The sequence below is a fragment of the Hippoglossus hippoglossus genome, chromosome 19, assembly GCF_009819705.1.
Source record: "Hippoglossus hippoglossus isolate fHipHip1 chromosome 19, fHipHip1.pri, whole genome shotgun sequence".
In the NCBI taxonomy this organism is placed as follows: Eukaryota; Metazoa; Chordata; class Actinopteri; order Pleuronectiformes; family Pleuronectidae; genus Hippoglossus; species Hippoglossus hippoglossus.
The window spans coordinates 16707360-16729678 of NC_047169.1; the positions used below are offsets into that span (position 1 = coordinate 16707360).

The 22319-nt window shown below is 42.6% G+C and overlaps 1 protein-coding gene across 1 annotated transcript in view; it reads left to right on the forward strand.

The window, feature by feature from the left end:
* cpped1 (calcineurin-like phosphoesterase domain containing 1) overlaps positions 1-22093 on the forward strand; it is a 37228-nt gene extending 15135 nt beyond the window's left edge. The window contains exons 3-6 of the mRNA XM_034571209.1: positions 2930-3102; positions 3930-4055; positions 4247-4379; positions 19949-22093. Of these exons, the coding sequence (XP_034427100.1) occupies positions 2930-3102; positions 3930-4055; positions 4247-4379; positions 19949-20175 (659 nt within the window). The 3' untranslated portion in view covers positions 20176-22093. The remainder of the gene's footprint in view (positions 1-2929; positions 3103-3929; positions 4056-4246; positions 4380-19948) is intronic.
* Positions 22094-22319: the final 226 nt, after the last annotated feature.

Genomic DNA, 22319 nt, shown 5'->3' on the forward strand with positions numbered 1-22319 from the left:
TGCCCAACTGAGTGCCATTCCTCTCATTAGGAGTGTAAAAAGTTTTGAAAAGGAGACCTTCTATTTACCCCCTCCAAGAAAAATAAGAAACAAGGTTGACACTGTCTGTTACCTCATTTTCAGAATGATGACCATAGAGTACCCCATGGTTGAGCATATGTTTGAGGCTTGTCGTGCTGTGGGATGATTCATGGCCATCGGCTATGATCGGCAGGCAGCTGGACGTGTAAGGAAGCAGAAGGCAGCACAGTGACCCTGCTACTGTGTGAACCTGCCAGTGCTATTTATCCACATTTACTCATTTAAAGATAAATGTGGCTAGATGCTACACTTAATTACACAAATTCCCAATTGGGTGATGTCGAGCATTAAACAGTTTTTTCTGTTCTTAGCCACTGAGTAGCTCTGCTGGACCAGATGAGAAGGTCAGGTGCCTTGCTTAAGGTCACGTTGAAGGTGCTAAAAAAATAGGGCAAAGCGCTTCTCACTCACTTCTCCTTCTATCTCTGAGCTTGTTGAATACTGGCAGAGACAAACTTCATTCAAATAAATTGACTAGATGTGAATAAATGGATACATGTGTTATGTGTTGATAACTACCAGCGGCTACAATTGCCTCAGCTATTCCCCCAAAAAACACCCTTTGTTCTCCTGATCTCCATCCGAGCTTCATTAATGAGGCTGCCTTTGTTTGTATGTAACTGAGGCAGCGTTCAAATATTGTGATTGTGGAATAATGAGTCCACAGCATTGTGGCCTCAGCTGTCATCACTTCCAAGATTCTGCTTCACACAACTCGCAGCTCCTAAGAGATCAACTTAGACGTCGAGCTTTTATCAGAGCTTCACCGCACATCACCTGCAGGAAATAGTTGCTTTGACAACTTATGTAATTATTAAGTCTTTTAATTATCTCATTGTCAAACTTTTTTTTTTTTTCTAAATATATTACAATTAGGGCTGAAATTAACAAATATTATCATAACCAATTGATGGCTCGGTTAACATTTGGTCTAAAAATGTCAGAAAATCGTTCAAATAGCCCATCATAAATGATAAATAGTAAATAAAAAAAAATTATCAACAAATAATTTCAGCTCTAATTACAATATTTTTTTAAATCAAATTTTGGACAGAATACACCTACATCATTATTTACGAGCGTGTACAAAATACACAATACACAAATGTACAATATGGGTTCATATTGAGACCATAGACTGTACATGAAGAATGACGACATGACGGTGCCCCCAAGAGTGAAGGCAAACTGTCCTGATCGCCTCCTGGTGGCTGGCTCCTGAAAGGTGATACACCCTGCCTTCTCCATGTTAGTTGATGAGACACAGATCAAAATCAAAGAACATGTTAAATCAATTTTTCTCAAAGATGGTTTCTGTCATTTTCGGTAGTTCTTATCACACTGATGTTTGTCATCATGCAGAAAGTTTGGTTTAATTAGTTATTCAATGCTATATAAACGGGTTGAAACATCGCAATTTGACAGCTTAGACTGACTCACGACTGTTCGAGTCCGTAAATCGGAGGTACCTTGATGCCGCGGCTCCACACCACCATCACTACTGTGCAGACTCTGGGTCCAAATGACATCATTAGCAAAGAATGGCTGCGTTCATATCCGGGATAATTTGGCTTCATTTGGGAGGAAGTGGATACTCGTGATCCATCTTTATTCACAGACTATGATTGAGACACATTAAAAAACCACAAAAATCTGTCTTAAATGTTTAAAGGTCACTGTTGACCGCTAGTGGTGATCTATTACCATTTTGTAGCTCGTCTGGGCATACTTGTTGAAATACTACTTGTTACTCGTGAGGAAATTAATACACTTTACGCAGTTACACATAAACAGTCACTGAATACCAATGCAGTCTTAAAAGTGTCACACAGAAACTGTTTTACATAACAAAAAGGGCTCCCTCAGCATCTGAGTGCATGTTTGCGTTGTATTGACAGTTTGAAGTCTGCCAGGGTAGCTTATTTTATGAGTGACAGACAGGTGAAAACGATGCTTTACCTTTTTTCTGGGTACGTTTTAAACTCTGCATTCTCGCACTGTGCCGTGCACAAGCTGTTCTGTCAGAAAAAAAAGGCTCCTAATGTAATGAGTCCTTTCAAACATCCAAGGAAACGTTTGCTCCAAAAGTAGGCCAGTAAAATAATTACTCAGATGAATAAAAAGGAACAGAAATAGGAGGGAGAGGAGAAGAAGGAATAACTTGAGAGCAGGGGCCGATAGGTTTGTTTGATATACATTCTAAATCATAAATATATATTAGAGTCTGGCCCATTCTCTGCCCTAAACACATGCTGGGACTGAATTAATTTGACTCCCTCCCTTCTTATCTTTGTGAACTGCAGGCTTAATAGCATATGGCTGGTTTGAACACAGCAAACCGCTGAACACATTGTAAAGATCTTGTAAAACAAGCAGCCTCGTGTATCTGAGACCAATGAATCTTACAAGTGCACCGCAGAGCTGCGGCCCGCGCACGGATCAGCACAGAAAGGTTGGGTTGGGCCGAGCCGACCAGGGGAGGGTTCCGCCAGAACACTACTCATCATGTCAGTAACCATGGTGATATAAAGTCGAGCCGAGCGGAGCATTGATCATTCTCTGTGCTGTCATCATTATCATCCAAATAATCCCCCCTTCCTTAAGGCAACTCTCACCTCTACTACCCTTCACACACATACTCTGACACTCTTCATCAACATCCATATGAATTTATCTCTCTCTGTCTCATTTTTATGTAGTCCAAGTTAGATGTTATTGTTATCGTGCATCTGCTTTCACGAGTCCATTTTGCTTTGTTTTTCAATGTGCGCTGTAACCGCCACCTCATTTTGTCACAAGGACATAAGCTGATCTCTCCTCCTCCCCCCCCCCCCCCCCCCCCCCCCAGACACGCCGTTCAGAGAAGGTCAGGAGAGAGACCTGAAGGTGGCCTTGAAGGGGACGGATCCCTCCATCCCTCTGGTGTTTGTCAGTGGGAACCACGACCTGGGCAACACACCCACCCCGAGTACGGTGGAGCAGTACTGCAGTGCATGGGGGGACGACTATTTCAGCTTCTGGGTAAGCAGACACCTCAGACATCAAAGGAGACATATTATCCTCACATCCATAACTTTAATTTGTGGTATTACTTGAAAAGGTTTACATACTCTAATGTGCAGAAAACACATCAGTCTCCTCATACTGTCCATTGCTGCAGCCCCCTCTCCTCTCCTTTTCAGCCTCTGTCTGAAACTCTTGGTTTCTTTGAGGCCCCCCCTCCACCTCCATGTAGGAAATGATACGGAAAATAACACTGACTGAAAAAAGACAAATATTCAACCTAGACCTCAGGCTTCTGGCTTTAAGAGCAGCGGCCATCAGTGACAGCTCGTTGAGACGTTTGGTGCTTGATTTTCCAATCAGCATTGTGTTTATCAGCTGACTTTGAAGGAGATGCACTGTGTCTGCCTAATCAAAAAATCTGAAGAGCAGTTATTCATTAGAGGGATGATTGTCTAGCTCAAAAGGATATCAGGGCTTATTCTTTCAGATATAGCAGTTTCTGATTCATGCAACTACTGCTTCTTTTATTAGTTCCTGGTCCTTTTTACATAGCTGCCCACTTGAGAAAAGGCCATGAGCCCCCTTTTACTCCAGGGCCCTCTTCGCTCTGTTTCCATTAATATGCGTCTATAGCTGCTAGTAGTGTAATTTTCCAACTAAGATGATTCTTCACTGATTTTCTGTGCAGTCTTGCAGCAGTAAAAATGATAGGAAAAACAATTGTAGGTTGCAGAAATGTCAAGTTGGTTAAAAAAACTGTACAAATTGTTATGATTAGTTTGAAAAATGAATCAAATGTAGGTAACTAACATCTAGCACATCTTTCTGTCCCGTGGTCGCAGGTGGGCGGCGTCCTCTGCCTGGTTCTGAACTCCCAGCTCTTCTACGATGCCTCAGCCTGCCCTGAGCTGAAGGAGGCCCAGGAGATGTGGCTGGAGGAGCAGCTGAGCAGAGCCTCCTCTTCAACGGTAAGACAGCATCTACGACATGGTTCTATTCTCGTCTGATTTGTGAAGGAGTTCAGTGTGATAATGTCTTCTTTTGCGGTGTCTGGACGCCGCGGTTTAGGTAATTGCCTCTCGTCGGCAGCCATGTGACGCAACAATGGAATTTTGTCTTTGGCGATGCTCTCACCCCTCACATCTGTCTCTGTGTTCAGGAACCGAAACCCAAACACGTCCTGGTGTTCCAGCACATTCCTCTGTATCTAAAGAGCCCAGAGGAGGAGGACGACTACTTCAACCTGCAGAGGGCCGTCAGACAAAACCTGCTGGACAGGTTCAAGAAGGCAGGTAAGAGAACAGGGGAGCACAAATCCTGGGCCTATTACACCTTTACCTTTGGTTACTTTGGCTTTAAATGAGTCATCTTACAGAGAATGAGCAAGTTTGTATGCAGTATTAAGTTCAAGGGAACTTAAACATGATATACCATCTATCTGCTCTTTTGACGCCAGGTTTGTGATTATTTGCCCTCAATTAGAAGTCACGGAAGAGACCATTCGGTTTTATTTTTTAAAGAGTCGAGCAGCTGTGTCATCCAGAACCCTGAAATATCAGCAGTGTTTTCTGTGATCATGGATTCAAGCGACTGTGAAGTGGTCTTAAATTTCTCCTCTTTATAATTCTTGGCTTATATTCCTCTTAAACCTGCTCATTTCAAGCATATCTACCTAACGCAGAGTTAAGATCCCAGCCCGGAGGATTAATATGCCATTAGCCAGATGCACAGGAGGAGCTTTTGTCACCCGCACAAACAACACAGGCGTAATTAAATTACCGAATACATTGACATCCTATAAGAAGAATAATTCCGTAATTAAAATTCTCTGTTGCGAGCTTAGAGGAGTGTAATACAAGGGTACCTCTCACAAGGACAATAAGTCTGGAAGGAGGCAACAGCTAAACACATACACACACACACACATCCAGTCACATACACATCACTCAATGCAGCCATTCCTGCACAGCTGATGGACGGGACCTCTCATATGGTCTCATGCCTCGCTCCTCAATCATGCATCAAGGTGACTGGCGGGAGATGGTGTTAATTTCATTATCCAACCATTATTCCTGCATGTACTTAACCATGTTGGCCCGTTTTGGTCTGATGACCCTTTCTCTCATAATTGATTGCTCCTCTAAGGGAACACTGGTTAAAGATTTAAAGGGCAATCCGTACAGGCTTTCTATGTGGAGGGACGGAGCGTGTTGCTGTATGTGCAGAACATGCACGTGCCAGTGTCCTCTCTCATTCACAACTCTTGTTCACAGCAGTTCTTGTCCACAATTATAAATTCAGTACACACCCAACATGTACTGTATGAACTTTACACACACACATACATGTACATGGTTTTTAATAATTGATGCTGCTCACTGTAAAGCTGGGTACACTACATGGTTTTCTCAATATACGGCACTTCTTGCTACAGCCAGAGAAAGGATGTGATTTCTGTGATTTACTGCGTCTACAGTGTGAGCCTTCATAATTTTTTTAAGTTTGTGAATCCTCTGTGTCCAGTCCTGTCCCATAGATAACAATGGTCACGGTACAAAGTCACAGTAAAGTTATCCTAAGCTTTGGCATTTTTATGGGAATGAATTAAGAATTAAGATACTAAGGGCTCTGATTTAACGATCTGAGCTCATGGTTTAAAGTGCATTGAAAGTGCATTCAGGACGTGTGCAAATCCACTTTTGGGAGTTTAACGGTGTTGCGCCAGCCACATGGTTTCAAAAAGTCTTAATTAATCGTGGCTGTGCTTTTGGGGTAACATGCAATAAAGGACTCAGAGTGCCATCACCCATTTCCTATAAAAGCCAGGTGGTCTTTCACATTGATGGATTAGTATTATGACGCAGATTCGCCAAGATGACTCTTTTCATTTGCTCATGAGTGAAGTGCAAGTGCATGATCACGTCGTTCTTGTGTGTGTCATGCAGAGTGCACATGCATTGGCGTGCACTGTCTATGTAGGTGTATATTACTATTTTGATAATAAGCTCAGTGAAATACTGCAGGGTTGCCACTTCAGAAGATAGACTGGATATAAAGATGGAAGACATGACAGCTCCGCAAAAGTGAAGCCAAAGCATCTTATATTGCCACGTGGTGGCTGGCTGCAGGAGAGGTCATAAATCGTGGCTCCTTTATGGATGGACAGATGGGACTTGGGCTAAAATGTCAAGGTACGCGTCAAATAAACCATAAACTGATAAACCATCAGAAAGAAATATGTTTTTTGTCATTTGTTAAAGTGCTCATTTGTTTGGTAAGTTCAGTTTGAATTAGTTATTTGATGCTGATATTTTGGCTTAACTTCTGGATAGTTGGAAGAAGTGCAGACAAGTCCGTCTTAATGTGCAGTCTATGCTTCATGGGTTTTCGTTGGTCAAACACATAATTGCCTTTCAATATCTCAAGATGACAATGCACCAACAATGGTCTGACCACAATGGGCACAAGTGTATTTGCTATTTAAACAATGTTGGCACTGAAAGGGGGAGATTACTGTCTTTCCAATCACAGGAAATCTCCAAGCAGTAAGAAAAAAAGTTCCTGATGACTGTTGTAAAAAACATTTCTGCACAGCGCAGCTTTAGCTCTTCACAAATCAGCTAAATGTATAAAATCGGAGTAATCTGATGACTCCACTAAAACCACATGAAAAATAATACAACCAGTTATTGTTGAATAATACAGGCTCTGTCTCTTAGTTCTCTCCTCCCCTCTGGTTCCCCGCTCCTGCTGCCTCTGCTCTCTCCTTCATCCCCGACGAGGAGTAACGTGGTGATGACTGCTGCTGTTACATCTGTACCCTGAATCTACTGGGGTCCGTCCTGCAGGCACGCTTGTAAAAGGGACTGTGATCAGCTCTGCACTCTGTGTCAGTCTATGAAAATGGAAGGAAATGACTTATGGCCCTTTTCCACCGACATGGATCATCTTCACGCACCCAATTTAAAGAATAATTTGGTCTGTAACCTCAATCGTAGATTCCCAGAAAGATTAGTGACAGAGAATATGCTGTGATTAAAAAAATAGATTTATGTTTGTTTTGTATTTGGCCAGAAAATATTTTTAGATGTTTAGCCATGCTGATGGCATCACGTTGTGGAGGGGAATGTCAGCTGTTTGGCAGTTTGCGCCACCATTTTGCTCTAGAATCCTGTGCCACCACAAGGTTGACATTTTAGTTTTTTAGTGAAATAGCTCAACAACAATTTGATGGATTGCAGCCCAGAGGAAGAACCTTAATTTAATTTGGTGATTCCCTGACTTTTCATCCAGCTTCACCAACAGGTTGAACATTTTACTTGTCCACAGTCATTCATGGTTCCCAGAGAATGTTTTGCCCTTTGGTGATGCTCTGACAAATTGCCATGATATATCTAACTTATTTTCATATTTCTTCAGTGACTGATCCCATTTGATCACAGTCAATTGAAAGTATTAATTTGTCCATTAATATGACTTATGACCAAATACCTACAAAACTGAAGACAGTCTTATTATCTTCAGCTGTTCTCTTTTAAATCCTGATTAGATTAACATGCTGAATTTAAATAATGAACATAATAAACACATACCTACATTGTTAGCATTGCCCCTGTGAGCATTTTACTATTTTTATATTTTTTATGGAATTATCTGGGAAATGTAAAAATTATATTTTTGTTCCCACATTTTCATATTTTAATCTAGAAAAAACGGGTTCAGTAGTTTTTGCATAATCCTGCAGAGAGTCAGACATACAGAAATAGAGTGCATAACCTCCTTGGTAGTGGTAAATAACATTGTGAATGGAAAGTGGTGTGTGTGGGTGCGCGTGCCTGCCTGCGTACGTGCGTGCATGTGTGCGAACTTCTCATAACAAAACAAAAAGGTTTCATAGGACAAATATTTACTAGTCCATTTTCTATTTATGTTATAGCTGCAAAACTAAGGACTGCATGAAGCAGAAGTTCCCTGCAGGGCAGGCGAGCGCCTGGTAAAAATATCCCATCGGAGAGACTGTGGGCCTTTTTATAGAAGAAAACAATCAGGACGAGTGAAGAATTGCAGAAAACTCGGATATGTTATTTACTGCACATTGAAGAAAAACAGAGATCCAGGGAATAAGGATGTGTGTTGTTTGTCTTCCTGTCTGTGAGGCTGTGTTTCCTCTCATCCATGGTAAATGATGTCTCTTCTGGACATACATTGGCGATGGTAATTTTTCCCCCTCCTTGCGTTGCTTTATTCACGCATCATCTCCCTCCGCTATCTGTCCTCACAGCTGCACCCTGTGATCCTCTATCCTCCAGATGTGCTCTTTTACTCTGGTGATCATTTCTGTCATCACAGTAAAGGGCACCATCATTAACCTCACACACACACACACACACATACACACACTTCTGTATCCAGTCTTATTCTCAGAATGATTCAAGTCTGTGTCGGAAAAGTTAAGCATCGATGCAGATGAAGCATGAATGTCATTTTTCTAATACGATTTCCATTAAAGTAAGCAGCTGACAGGGATAAGTCTTCATCTATGTTTGTGAAGCTCGCGCTCATATCTTTTGGCCTGGAAGACAAATGAAACCCGCTGCTGAAGGATTACACATTTTATACTGTTAAAAAAAGTACTGAGCTTTATTGCAAGACTGGAAAACGCTTTACGACACCCTAACCGTGTTCCTGTCTACCAGTAATGCATGGATGTTGTTTTGAAAAAAAAAAAAGGAGAAAGAAAACACTTCCAGAATATTCCTCTTTGTTGGCACCTCTAAAGTTCTTACTGGAGCAGAGTGAAACAGCAGTCTGGCAAGAACAAAGAGGTAAAATTGGACGGCTTTCCGCATTCTTTGTCGGGTAATTCAAAGTGTACCGAAAAGCAGCCTTGTAATTGGATCACTGGATGTTACACAAATGTTTCCCTGGCATCACATCAGTCCTCGCGCTGTGAGAACGTACACACACGTGGCTCTGTGGGACTGACTGGAGTTCTGCAGCCACTCCTTTTTGTAGTGTCAGTGAACGTACAGCGGCGGGGGGTTTTGCTCAGCATTTGGTGAGGCTGTTACTGCTGTTGCTTGCTTCCTGCAGCCCCCCCACCCCCACCACCACCACCACCACCACTGACATATGATGGAAATAGAGACTATACAGTCGTCCCCTGCAGACAAAGAAATACACGTAATTGATTTCTCCTCGCTGAGGTATTTTTCACTGCTCTTGCTTCGTCTTCTCACACAATTTGGGTGTGGGGGGGGAGATGTTTGAATAATTGTGTGTGCAAGACTGTTTATTTTGTACATTTCCTTGGCATGTATATGCCCTTTGCATATAAATCGCTATGCAGCGGTGCATTTTCTGCACATGATATATTTTACAGTGAGCACCCGTGTGTTATCTCAGCAACACAGCAGCACATGGGAAAGGTGTGACACCAATTAGTCTTCCTCTGGCTCATCAGAGCGAGCAGTTCCACCCTGGGAACTGTTGACTGCAATCCAGCTCATATTAATGACCCACTGTCTCTGTGTGATGACCCCCTCTTGGGCAAGTCAAGTATCACGCAAATCCTTTTTTTAATTGCATAAGCAATTACTACGGTTTGTGATATTAAATCTCGCTCTCTTGTGTCGTAATATATTTTGAGTTTAAACCCAGCACCTGATTGGAAAGGGACGTTCTTGAGTGACTTTGAGTCTTTCTCTCAAATCAACCAGAAACCTAGACAACAAGAAAACTTGTTTTAACTTCTTCTGAGACTTTTTAGTGAGTTCGTTATATTGTCAGTTTGTTAATAACAATCACACAAACACCCTGGAGGACGTCCTTTACTGTTATTATGGGTTGTCTTTTCACTGTCAGCCCCATAATAATAGTAAATAATGCTGTCCTGGGCTTTATTGCCCTACCTGTGCCGGTCTGTGTGAATGTGACTTAGCCAGCACTTACTGCAAAGCGCTGGAAGAAAGACGTGCACTTGTTTCAGGTCGCTTGAAGAACGGGTTTTGTGCACATTCAGAGTCTCCTCAGAGTGGATTAAATGCCCATGGCTAGGGACTGGTGTCTCCTCTTCAAGAGACGAGCCGAGTAGCAGAAATCCCATCAGTGCTCTCAGCCTGTCCTCTCCTCATAGACGGACTAGAGTAATTAGATTTCTCTGCCCCCCTTTCCACCTCTTCCCAAGGTTTATACCCTACCTTCAGCACACGTACAAACAAGGACGAATGAACACATGCACAGATAGACGGATACACTGTCCCTCCGGCTTTTGTTCGCCTCCAAACCCTGTTTGTGTAAAATGAAAATAAAAACATGAGAGCGGCCCAGAAATTCATTGAGATTCCCAAAATTGCTTGCGGCTGTGGAGTTATACGTACAGTAGCTAATTAGAGGCAAAGATAAACCATATGCTGCTCCGCATACTCTCTCCATCTTTCCCTCTGTGTCTCTCGCTCTCCCTCGCTCTCTTGCTGCCGGTTGTCTTTATCAGCGAGGATCCTCCTCTGTTCGAAAGCGAAGACACATTTATCACCCGCTGGGGATTTGATAAGAGGCTACGGCTAAGCCTTTAACCCCATTGTTTTAATGATGAGGCTGAATAATGCTTTTGCTTTTCCTGTATCTCGCTCTTTTATCCCATCTTTCTCTCTTTCTGCAACCAAAAGGTGGGGGTTGGTGGGGACGAGTCACTGGGCTTTCAGGCTGAACACAGGGGCGGTTTCAGTGGTGGAGTCTAGTTTCGGGTACAGATGAGATGATTGCACACGACCCAGGAAGGACGGTCTAAGTAGTAAAGTAAACATTACAGGGGATTCTTACAGTTAAGTTCATGTGCATGCATTTGATTGGCCATCGCAGCATCGTGCCGGATGACATCCAGTGTGTTATAGCAGGAGCCTCACTGAATGAGTGAATGAGGCCCTTTGTGCACTGATCCGTAATCTGTTCATGCTCGGAAGAATGAGAATGGTGGAGTGGGTAATATCCATGAATTAATCCACCAACACTTCCTCCTCATTTACCGTTTTATTGATTTAGCTGGAAATGTGGGTCCTGCCTTGTTTCAGCTTGATTCCAAAGTTGTTTCTTCTACTCGTATAATCAGGGTCTTAAAACCTGCAATTGCTCATCTGGTCAGATACCTCATCTTGTTGACTTATTTTCCGATGAGCTAATTGCTGATTTTAATCAAACTTTTTGCTAATTTCAGAGTCTTTTATTCAGGCCACGCTCTTGTGTTTTTACAACATTTAACCTGTTTTAATTGTTGCTTCTTACCTTGATTAAACAGGGTTTGTAGAAAACACATTTGTCTGTCAAAGTCAGGGAATGTATAAAGGCTTTGGTATAAGCCCCAGAACTCAAATATGAAATCTAAGGCAAGGCAAGTCTTTTTGTATAGCCGATTATCATACACAGAGGTCGTTCAATATCCTGTACAGAAACAGTGGGCAGCGTAGTGGCTATTTGCCGTTAAATTTCTCTCTGTTTCGTTTTACCGCAAGGCACAACCAGCACCTGCAGATCAGCGAGACCTGTTTGGCGTGTATACATCAAACATTTCAGAAAGATAGTCAGGGCCCTGACCATTAAGTGTCTTGTGGACAACAAGTAAGAGTTTGAAATCAATGTTTAGACCCGAGAATTGGAGGAATATGCTCTATTTTCCTAGTTTTAGTCAGAACTCTAGCAACAGTTTTCTGTCTGGAGAAAATAGTCTTGTTTGGACACAAAATCTCTCATCTTTATTATTGAAATCCCAAAATGATTTAGTTATAGCTTTCATGTAGTCATTGAAATTCACATCACCATCCATAATTACACCAAGATTTTTAGCATGGCTTGATGTCTTTAATGCTCCAATTAGGCACTGAGTTGGAACCTTCCTTCTTTGTTCCCAAATAGAAGTATCTCTGTACTGTCTTTCATTCAATTGAAGGAGGTCAGGGTATCCAAATAGTCTCATATCATTACGAACGATCCCCAGCCCTCTAAATAATTGTAACACAACCATACTGCTCCTTTTACGAGCTCAGTACACATTGGATTCAGCCTTCTCACGTGATGATGAATAAATGGTCATATTCACATAACCCCATGATCCATCTGTGACGTCTTAACTGTTTGAAGGCCTGTTAACGCTTGGAGACACTTTGAGATTATAGCTTGGTGAATTCAGGATGATTAGGCACCACATTGGGTACCAAATGGCCAAAACACTTGCATGCTCAAAGCTGGATGGATAACATGCTGACTGCTACCATTTCCCAGTTCTCTTTGTGATTCTCTGTGTGTGTGTGTGTATGCGTGCATGTGTGTGTGTGTAACTGGAGGAAAGGGGTGAAATGCAGTGCTGTGACTGATGGCTGGAAGTGATTTATGGGGAGCCGGGGCTGCAACATGCCTCACCAGACTATATCATTTTGTATCCATCCCCCCTGTCATGTAAATTATCAACAGGCACCATTTCATGATGAATTATTTCCTAGACCTGCACTTTAATGACAAACGCCCTTCAATACGAGCGCGCACGTTGCACGTTCCACTCCCACACACAGAGAGGAGACAGCTCTGTTCAGAGGAACATTAGGAGTTTGTGTCGAAGAGGAACAGGGAGACAAGGTGTGAAGGAAAATGGCCTCTCCTGGAAGTAATCACCAATTGGAGGGGGTTCAGTGGCGAGATAGAAAGTTAGCTTGCAATTAGCAAATCCAATCTTGTTGCCGGCAAATCAGTGACGGAGAGATGAAAGGGAGTTGATGGAGAGTGGGAAGAGAAAGAAGGGGAGGATGGACTGAAGGGAGGGGCTCGAACATCAAACACGATTAGATGTGGACGGACGTTTCTTTAGTTCTTTGATTCCTTTATTCTGTGGACAACATCAGCGTCGCCTATTAGCATTTAAATAGTAGAAAGGTGTTTCAATCAGACCCACCAATAAAGAAGAAAATGGCTCAGATGACCTCAGCATATCAAAAGCACATAGAAAAATACAGGCTGATATTGGAGGGGACTCCCCTCTCCTTTCTGTGCATTTTTTCTCGCCACCGCTGATCAGAATTCAATTTGACTCTGGGTAATTTCCCCCCCCGTTTGCATTCAATATGTTTTCATCACTCTGCCTGCTTACTCCGTGCATTTTCTCCCTCCCTCCCTCCCTCCCTCCCTCCCTCCTCTCCACCCTCCACACCTCTGTCTGTCAAAGCAAAGGCCAGTCCCCAGATGGGAGTCTTTATCACAAAGAAAAGCACAAAAGAACCAGCAGTGTTTCAAGCCTGACAGGTAAATGGGATTTCCGCAGAGACGAGACGTGAAATTATCAGCACAGAGAGCGCATGTTTTCAGGGGGGGAGGGGGGGGGGCACCCACTCTGCAAGGAAACAGAAGGGGAGGAATCCAGCAAAGCACAGAGAAGAGACCAAAATGTGGGGAAATTTGGCTTCACGTTCCTTTACTGAAGGTGATACTGATATTTAACACACTCTGTGTCTCTCGTCTGTTCAGTAGGTAAAGCAAGACATTTTAAAGGTTATATGGAAGGAGAAGGATTTCCTTCTTGACATAGCTCTGTTGCCTGATCTGCTGCACTAACATTAGCACGGATAAGGGTTTACATCCCACCACGCCACCCACGCTGATTGTACCACGGGGCACTTTGGATAACAATGTACAGAAAGTGATGTGTGCTACTGTTGTGAAGCAAAGGGAAATGGGTTGCGTATCACATTTCGTCATTGTCAAATCACGTCTATTTACCCAGAAGGGTGCCGGCTATCATTATCCCGGAGGCGGCAGAAGCCCACAGCAGTGCATGTCTACAAGCTGTCACGTTTTCACTCCAGCAGAGAAACTACTGCAGGTGGTCGCACCATAGACTTATAAAAAAGGACCACATGGCAGCTCTCCAAAAGTAAAGCCAAAGTGTCTCTATAGACAACTGGTGGCTGGCTGCAGTATCATAAACCCCTGCAATAAAAAACGGGGTGAGACTGAATCACGACTGGTCAAGTATCAGGGGGACCTCAATACCACTACTGTGCAGACTCGGTCTTGAAAGGCACAAAATGGCAGCGTTCATATCCTGGATATTTTGCCTTCATTTCTGGGCAGCGGGAGGAAGTGGAGATGCATCGTCCATCTTTTACACACAGTGTATGGTTCGCACCTGCAGGGTTGAAGGTTGGTCTTATTGTGAAAACAGCTGCTCGAGTGTTTCATGACAAAGAGCACCTACGGATTATTGGGCCCTTTAACGGATTAAGGAAAGTGCATTATCTCCTCGAACAGCAGGCACCGAGATGCAAAGCATGGCTCTACTTCAACACCAGCCAGGTCATCTAAGACAATGACGGTTGTGTCAATGTGTCGTCAGATAACTTGAACCACAAGTGCCCACGTAAACCCCACCACTAGACTTCACCAGGCCCCATTCAAAAATAAGTAGCAACATATCTCTCTCCCTTTTGCATTTGAGTCTGTGTCTGCCTGTGGACACAGACTTCTCTCTGCCGTTAATTTCGCTGCTGCTGCTGCTGCCGCTGTCACAATTAAATATGCATGTCACAGCCCACCACCCCTCTTTTTTTGTCACACCAGAGCAAGTGTCTGACCTGCATTCAACCCATGTCCTGAAAGAGGGTCGCCAATTTGGATATAACCCTGATCACTGTTTTGGTTTTTACCAATCAATAGCTGCACTGACGTCTTGTGAGGGTATTTGGGGTGTTATCATTTGTTTTTCTAGTGATTCATTTTGTGTATTTTTCAGTTCTATGTTGGGCAATCTAAGCCTCTACCCCTCACTTTGAAAGAATGCCTTCCCCCATATATTTTTCTGGCAGAGAATTTTAGAGGTCAGCTTAATCCTCTGACTGCTCAGCAAAGAAGACGGCTCTCTCAACTTCTTTTTTCCATCTTTCTTTTTTCTTTTTTCAATTGTTTATCTTTTATTCATACAGACAATGTTTTGGAAATTGAAAAGGCTTTTCTCTCCGAGACGGTCCGTCTCTTCTCTCAGAGAAGTGTTTTCGGCAGACAAGGACCCAGGTGGAGTGGTTTGACTTCTGAAGCCTGTGTAATGATGCCGCTCTAAAAGGGACAGGGTGTTATCGCTGGGCCTGTGCTAAATTGTTTCCATGAAATCAGTTTTACTCCATAAGGTCCACTGGGACAACCCAGCGGAGCGAGACAATCCATTTACATGACATGAAAATTGTGTGTTGGTTCAGTCCACTTCAATTCACAGCTATACTTAAGGCCTTGAAAGGAAGCCTGTCGTCTGCTATAACGACAAACCAGAGATCCTTTCTGCTCGATAGACATTAGAGAGGTTTGCAAAGGGAAACAGTGATATTTGAATAGTTCTTATTGTTGTACGAAATGATAGTTATTTGTTGTTCATGGAGACTTTTTTGTTTATATTGTGTTAAATTTGTAGCCATATTATTAAATGAATAGTTTGAAATTCTGTTACTTTTGTTTGTGTTGAGTCTTGATAAGATCAACATGCATCTCATGTCTATGTGGTTTGAAGGTCTGAAACAGTCAAATAGTCTTGATCGCCCCTTGGTGGCTGACTTCAGTATAGGTCATACTGTAAACCCTACCTCCCCCATGTTAGCAGATGGGACATGGACCAAACTAAAAAGTCAAATTATGCATCAAATACATTTTTTTCTCAAAGACGGGTTCTGTCATCTGTCACACTGATTTACTGTATGTTCAAGCATTTAGTTTTCGGGTAACTTTGGTTTCAGTTACTTATTCGATGCTTTATAAACAAGGTGAAACATTATGATGTACAGCTGAGACTGGCGATCGGCGGCGCGTGTGTATTGGTTGGACCTCGATACCGTAGCTTCCTCGGCCAATCATAGCCGGATTTACACATAAAGTCTTGTTTATTCAACCCAAACAGAAGTGTCATAAGAACAATTTGTGTTTTTACCAGGGTTAATGCTCATGACACCATTGACATCTGTTTGTAATTTCTAATCAAAGTAACAGTAAAAAGGAAAGTAATTTTAAAGCAGGGCCTTTTGTGACTTAGACCTATAAAGCTACAACTTTGGATGCATCATAAATATGTGATATACATATGGGAGAATCTCACTGCTGCTGCGTGGTGGCGTCGTGCGGCGTCTGTGTGGGATGTGGATCATCAGAGACAGGGCGACAGAACTCAGACGCACTGACACGTGTATACATATGCACACTCACACACTCCCACGCACTATATTTGGGGGAATGATTAATCGTGGCATCTTTGGGAGTTTTAGAGGAGGTTCAGAAAAACCATTTCAGCAGCTTTTCTAACTCTCCCTGTGGTTCGGTCGTCATCGTTATTACAGGATTCATTCTTGTCTATCACTTCTTTACCATTGAGGCCTTAGCGTCTTGCTCCCACTTCCTTTACGCCCTAGAGGTGACAAAGAAGTCGCAACCCTCTTGTGGATAGTGTTACAGATCCGACAATTCCACAATCGGCATTGCCTGCTGAATCATCAGGTGATCCCATCAAACATGTCCTCAGGCTCACACTGATGTTGCTTGTTTCCATTCGCAGGGACTGAATAATATCAGATGAGCTGTGTAACTCCCACAGGACAGATAAATAATACTTGTGTGTCTGTCAGTGCTGAAGAACTACACTATAGTACACAAAACACACACACACACATTATACTGTATGCTACAAGCTCTCAATGGAAGTGATGATTGCTGTCAGTGTTGTATGGCCTGGCTCAGGGTTAAACAAATACATTCAGGGAAGATGTGTCATTACTGAAAAAAGACACAGATACATAAACCAAAGGAATGCACAACAATTACTTCCTATATCGCTGTTAAAGTGCAACCACAGTTTATGGAAATAAAAAGACTTAAAAGCTTTAAGAGTTTTAATCTGCACAGTAACCGTATAAAACAGTGCAACAGCAACTTCAAAACTAAATAAATCTAGGAATGAATAACAATTCCTGACAAAGTTCACATGCAGCGACAATTTAGAAAAATAAAACTCGAAACTGAAGTCTTGCATATGGCACACATTGCAGTTTTACTTGTAGGACATTCCAGCGTAAAATATTGCCAAAACCGACAATTTAGCTTGCTCTGGCTACACCACCGAAATGAACTTCCTTGCCACTCTAAAAACAGTACGTGCCAGTTCAACACAACTGCTGTTTTAGAGTGTTAAACGAAGACGTGATTTCTGGGAAAAGAAAATTGCATTTTTATCTGGGGGTAAAATAACTTTCAAACTTTAAGGATGTAGTATCAGATCGGTTCATAGATTAATTTACCCGCCGATGCCCAACCCAGTATTTTCAGCACGGAGGCATTTCCTCTGCTGGAATTGGAACATCTCTAATTTTCTGCCTTTCTGTCCTCATCCAGAAACGGCACCATGAGCCTGGTCAGGTTTTCAGTCACCTGTAGCACAAGGCAAGGTTAAAATGCTGTAATTATTGGGCAAACACATGTAACGCGAATAAATTCATGAAATGCGTGGTCGATAATAATAGCTTCAGGCCAAATAACAGGAGGGTGGGCTTCACCCGCTGCTGTCGCTGGTTTTGATTGTGAATTAATTTTGCCTGGACACATACAGGCTTAAATCATCAGTTGCCATCTACGGGAGAGATTAATTATTTATTGGTCCAACATGTGCAATCGTTGTCCTCACGTAGCTCAAGAGATTAATATAAATTTAGGTCACATCTGTATTCTGGTGCTGTTTGATTATGCAGAGCGGTCGACTTGATCATTCTGAGCAATTTCATGGAAAGTGAAGTCGGTGTAGTACCAGTAGAGAGAGCGTTTTTCAGAGGGGATCCTCCTTGTCTTTGTTTTGCAGATTTCTGGGACAGACCGATGTCTTTTATTCATGCACAGGCTGCAATTTATCCGCTTTTGTCGCCAGTTTTCATTATTTTTTTTGGCTGGATGTGTCTGTGGAGACGAGACAGCCAGCAGCCAGACTCCCCTCCATGGGAACACATGCAGTTAGAAAATGAAGCAGCTCGTTTTCTCTGCCAAAGACCTGCCGAAAACTCCCTTTAAGATCCTCTTACCTCTACACATGCATGCACAGTTGATAATGTAAGCTCACATATATAATACATAAGAATTCAGCACCTGCAGTCATTGCATCATGTAACTAATTGTAGCTGGTGCTGTGCCTAGAAAACTTTGTGTTCATCATACCTGGTTTATCTGCAATGAAGATTTCAGCTTTATTACTGCTCAAGTTTGTGGCTTATAAATATGTTTGAATGATTTACTAAACTGTTTTTTCATATGTTGCATGTACGGCTATTTCAGAGATCTGTTAAGCAACAGACACAATCTTCAGACCCAAGTTCCCAATTTTTCAAAATAAAAGCTCTGCAATGTAGCTTTATATAAAGTATTACAGCACCAAAACGAACATTGTGCTTTTACTTCGAAGATCAATTACTGTAGAGGAAGCGATTCTAGATCAGCACCCGCAACTCCTGTAAATTCCTGTGTCAGTCCGATATGGTGAAATAAAGAGAGGACATATTATTAATAATAAGATATTACTGGCCACCAGTTGCCGACCACTGCTGGAGTTTGTCCAAAAACGTAGAAGACATGTTGGACTCCGCACTCTGAAGGCACACTGCTCCACCCCCCCCCCACTGACTGTTACAGAGCTTTGTTTATTCAAATGTTATTAATATTGAACATACCGAGTGATACCAACTTCTCAGAAAGTCAAAATCGTTGTCCCCATAATGTAAAGAACCGGATTCACAAGCTCAGACAAATTCCTCAGTCACACGCAGAAAATAACAACTCATTTTGCAGCCTTCATTCAAAGTGGAGCTTGTTTGCCGTGCCATTTTAAGTATGTAGTCGTTTCAGTTGTAGTGACACCGCGTCTGTGCCGCAGGCCGAGCGAAACCAGCTCTGTTCTATTAACCATGTCGTTTGTAATTGAAAATAAATTGAAAATTGTGCCTCCCCTAATGAAAGTTCCCTGGGTTTTTCAAAATATTTTACAACTGGAAGGCTCAAGACTCAAGAGTATTCTTTCTTTCATTCTTTCTCTAGGTCTATTTATTTATGTATTTATGTATTTCTTTATTTCTCCTTTCTGTTTCTTTCTTTCTTTCTGCCTACTTTGTGTTCTTTATTTATGTATTTCTTTGTCCATGTCTTGCCTTTCCTGTCCAGAAAACATTTTGTCCAGCTGGTCTGGTCTTGTTTGGTCCTAATTCAATTTATATATGATAAACCAACAGTGCTGATATTATGCTGATGCTAAGTGAATTAAAACAACATGTAAATCTTTGTATCAAATACGAAGAGCCTGAGCTGCAGGTTCTTGTTTTAAAAACACACCAGTGGCTGTGAAGTGAGTTATTTAAAGCCGTAAATCTTCTGCTGGAGCAGACATTGACTCACTGCTATTGATCACTAATCCTTTTGTATGTACTGTGTTTTGGTCATTTTCTTCTGTGAGCTGTTAAACATTCTGCCTGGTGCCCTTTTAGTTAGGAAAACATGACAGATACAGGGTGTGAAATACGTGGCATCTTAACTCTCACTTAATATTCTGACATTTGCCGGTTGTTTTTACTCGGGGGTCTGGCAGGAAAATCTCCAGAGTTCAGTGCTTGTCTGAAAGCAGCTACGGTGTGAATTGCATGGCATCTTAAACAGCATGTGGCTTATTTATGGGGATATCCTGATTTAGATCAGTGACATAAGCAGACACAAACCAAATCAAGACGAGTTAAAGCTTTTCTTGTCTCCCATGCAATGCTCCGCTTTGTGTCGTTTCTCCACTGTACCAAATTCAGCACTCGCATTTCTCTCTCCGCCGCAGGGGTGAAGGCGGTCTTCTCCGGCCATTACCACCGGAACGCTGGAGGTTGCCACGGAGGCCTGGACATGGTCGTGAGCTCGGCCATCGGCTGCCAGCTCGGCGACGACACCCATGGCATCAGGGTGGTGGTGGTGACCGCAGACGCTATCACCCATCGCTACCACGGCCTGGAGCAGCTGAGTGCGGGAGGCATGGACCAGGACCTCAGGAAGCTCCTTCAGGCCTGATGAAGTAGCATAAACCGGAACAGCTTGGCTTTGTTTCTTTTTTTAATCAATGGTTTTATGTGGATCTTACAGATTTTAGGGGCATACTGCAGGGTTTTTGGAGATTAGGGCGTTGGTCAACTCGTGTCAGCAGATAAGAAAGCGATTTGTATAAATGTTGAATTTGACCAATGGCCCAGTCTACAGAAAATTTACAGAAATCTTATGATTAAATGAAATTGGGTTGACGTTCCCTCTACTGAATGTGTTCCTTGGATTATCTCTCGGCAGAATGGATGTTATTATCCCTTCTCCCGCTGCCCTGACAGGGCCACACAGAGATCAGCAAATGTGTTCTGAGACTGTTGGCTCTTCCGTGGAGAGGCTCTACCTTTCTGCACAGTCCTCCTCGATCTGAAGTAGCATTGCGCCCTCCGACACCCTGTCTGCCTGCCCGTCTGCAGTGTAACAAGTTCAAGACAATATGCTCCGGTGTCGTCAGATGTTGCCAGTGTAACTTTAAATGTATCCAACCTGTTCCATCTTTAAAGGAAGAGTCCACCCTGAGAGTTTGATCAGGGGCCTCATTTATAAAACAGTTCATGGGATCCATAATAAAAGTGTAAGTTGGCACAAAAGCCCAAAATTATATAAATCCATGAACACCTATATAAAACCTATATGCATTTTAACGATCCCATTCCAAACGGCAGGCATTATTAAATTCAAAGACAGCTGTGATATCCCCAATCTATTAAAATTTAACAGGATTGTTTTATTCCCTCAAGGGGCTTTTAGGAGCACAGTAAATATTATACTGTGTTACCTGTCAGCTAAGAGTGGTGAGTACTTGTGTTTTGGGATGTTTCAGTTCCTTCCTTTTGGGTCGGTCTGTCTGATACGGGACTCGGCTCAGCACAAAGATCTGATATCACAGCTCTATAGAATCTATTCGACTTGTTTCCTCTTAATCCTTCCATTCACGTATATACTCGGCGCCACTACATCCATTACGCAGCATTACGCACGAGTGTCAGCGCAGTATTTATGTTCACAGCAATCGGGCCAATTACTTCACACATCAGTGGGATCCTATCGTCCTCTCTCATTTGGAAACGAAAGCGTAAAGGTAAACACTTTTCTTTCTTTTTTTTAAGCGGCCTCCAGTACGCTTTGTGCGCTTTGTGCATTCTCTACGCCTGACAGCACAGTTATGTTCACTGCAGTGATTTTACACACACTGTATGCAAACTAAAGTCGTCCCTATTGATACAGGCAAACTACCAATCACTTTTTCTTTTTCTTTTTTCACAAATGAAGGATTTTATGGAACAGTTGCATGAGCACATATGACACTGCTGGTTTAATGTTTATGATAAAGTGGATCTATAATCTGCTTTCAATTCACCAAGTCGCCACTTTCCCGTCAGAGTTGGCGTTCAAGTGAGCACATTCCTCGTCAACTTTTTTGCGTGAGAAGTGGCGTGCGCACACAATGGGGTCTGAAAGATGTGCACAAAATTGTTATAAGTGAGGCCCCAGTAGAACTAGAGGAGGTTTGGACACACTCCGGCTTTTCAGTGTTGAACGATTTTACCTCAATGATCCTGAAGTATCCAGCTCCAATCATATGTGGCTTCGACAGGGACACTGACTATTGGCATTGAAGAATAACATTGGTAAACCATGTTTGGACTGAAACATGTTTAGGTCAGACAGAGTGTTGATGTTCTGTTGAAATGAGGCTCTGCAGGGAACAGCTGTGCAGTCAGGGAGCAGGATCACCGCTGCATCACTACAGGAAAGGAAAAACAGGGATTTTATTCACTAAAGGTTCCTCAGAAAAGTCTAAACGCCACTATACCCCCTGACTCCGGGGACTGTCCACACTGTTGGAGTTTTATTTACAGAACATTGACACCGGTGTCTGATGAAAGAGAGACATGGGGGGAAAAAAAGAAACAGCTTGACAATGAAAAACAGTGGCAAAACCTGTTTCAATGCCAACGTTGTATTTGTTGTCAATGCCAATATTTAGTGTCACTGTTCTAACCCCCCGTACGGTCAGTCTTTCTACTGTTTGCTGTTGCTGCAGTGCTCTGCCTGGTTGGCCATCCTATGCAAGCTAATCGCACCACAATAGTGTGTGGTGTGTTTGTGTGTGT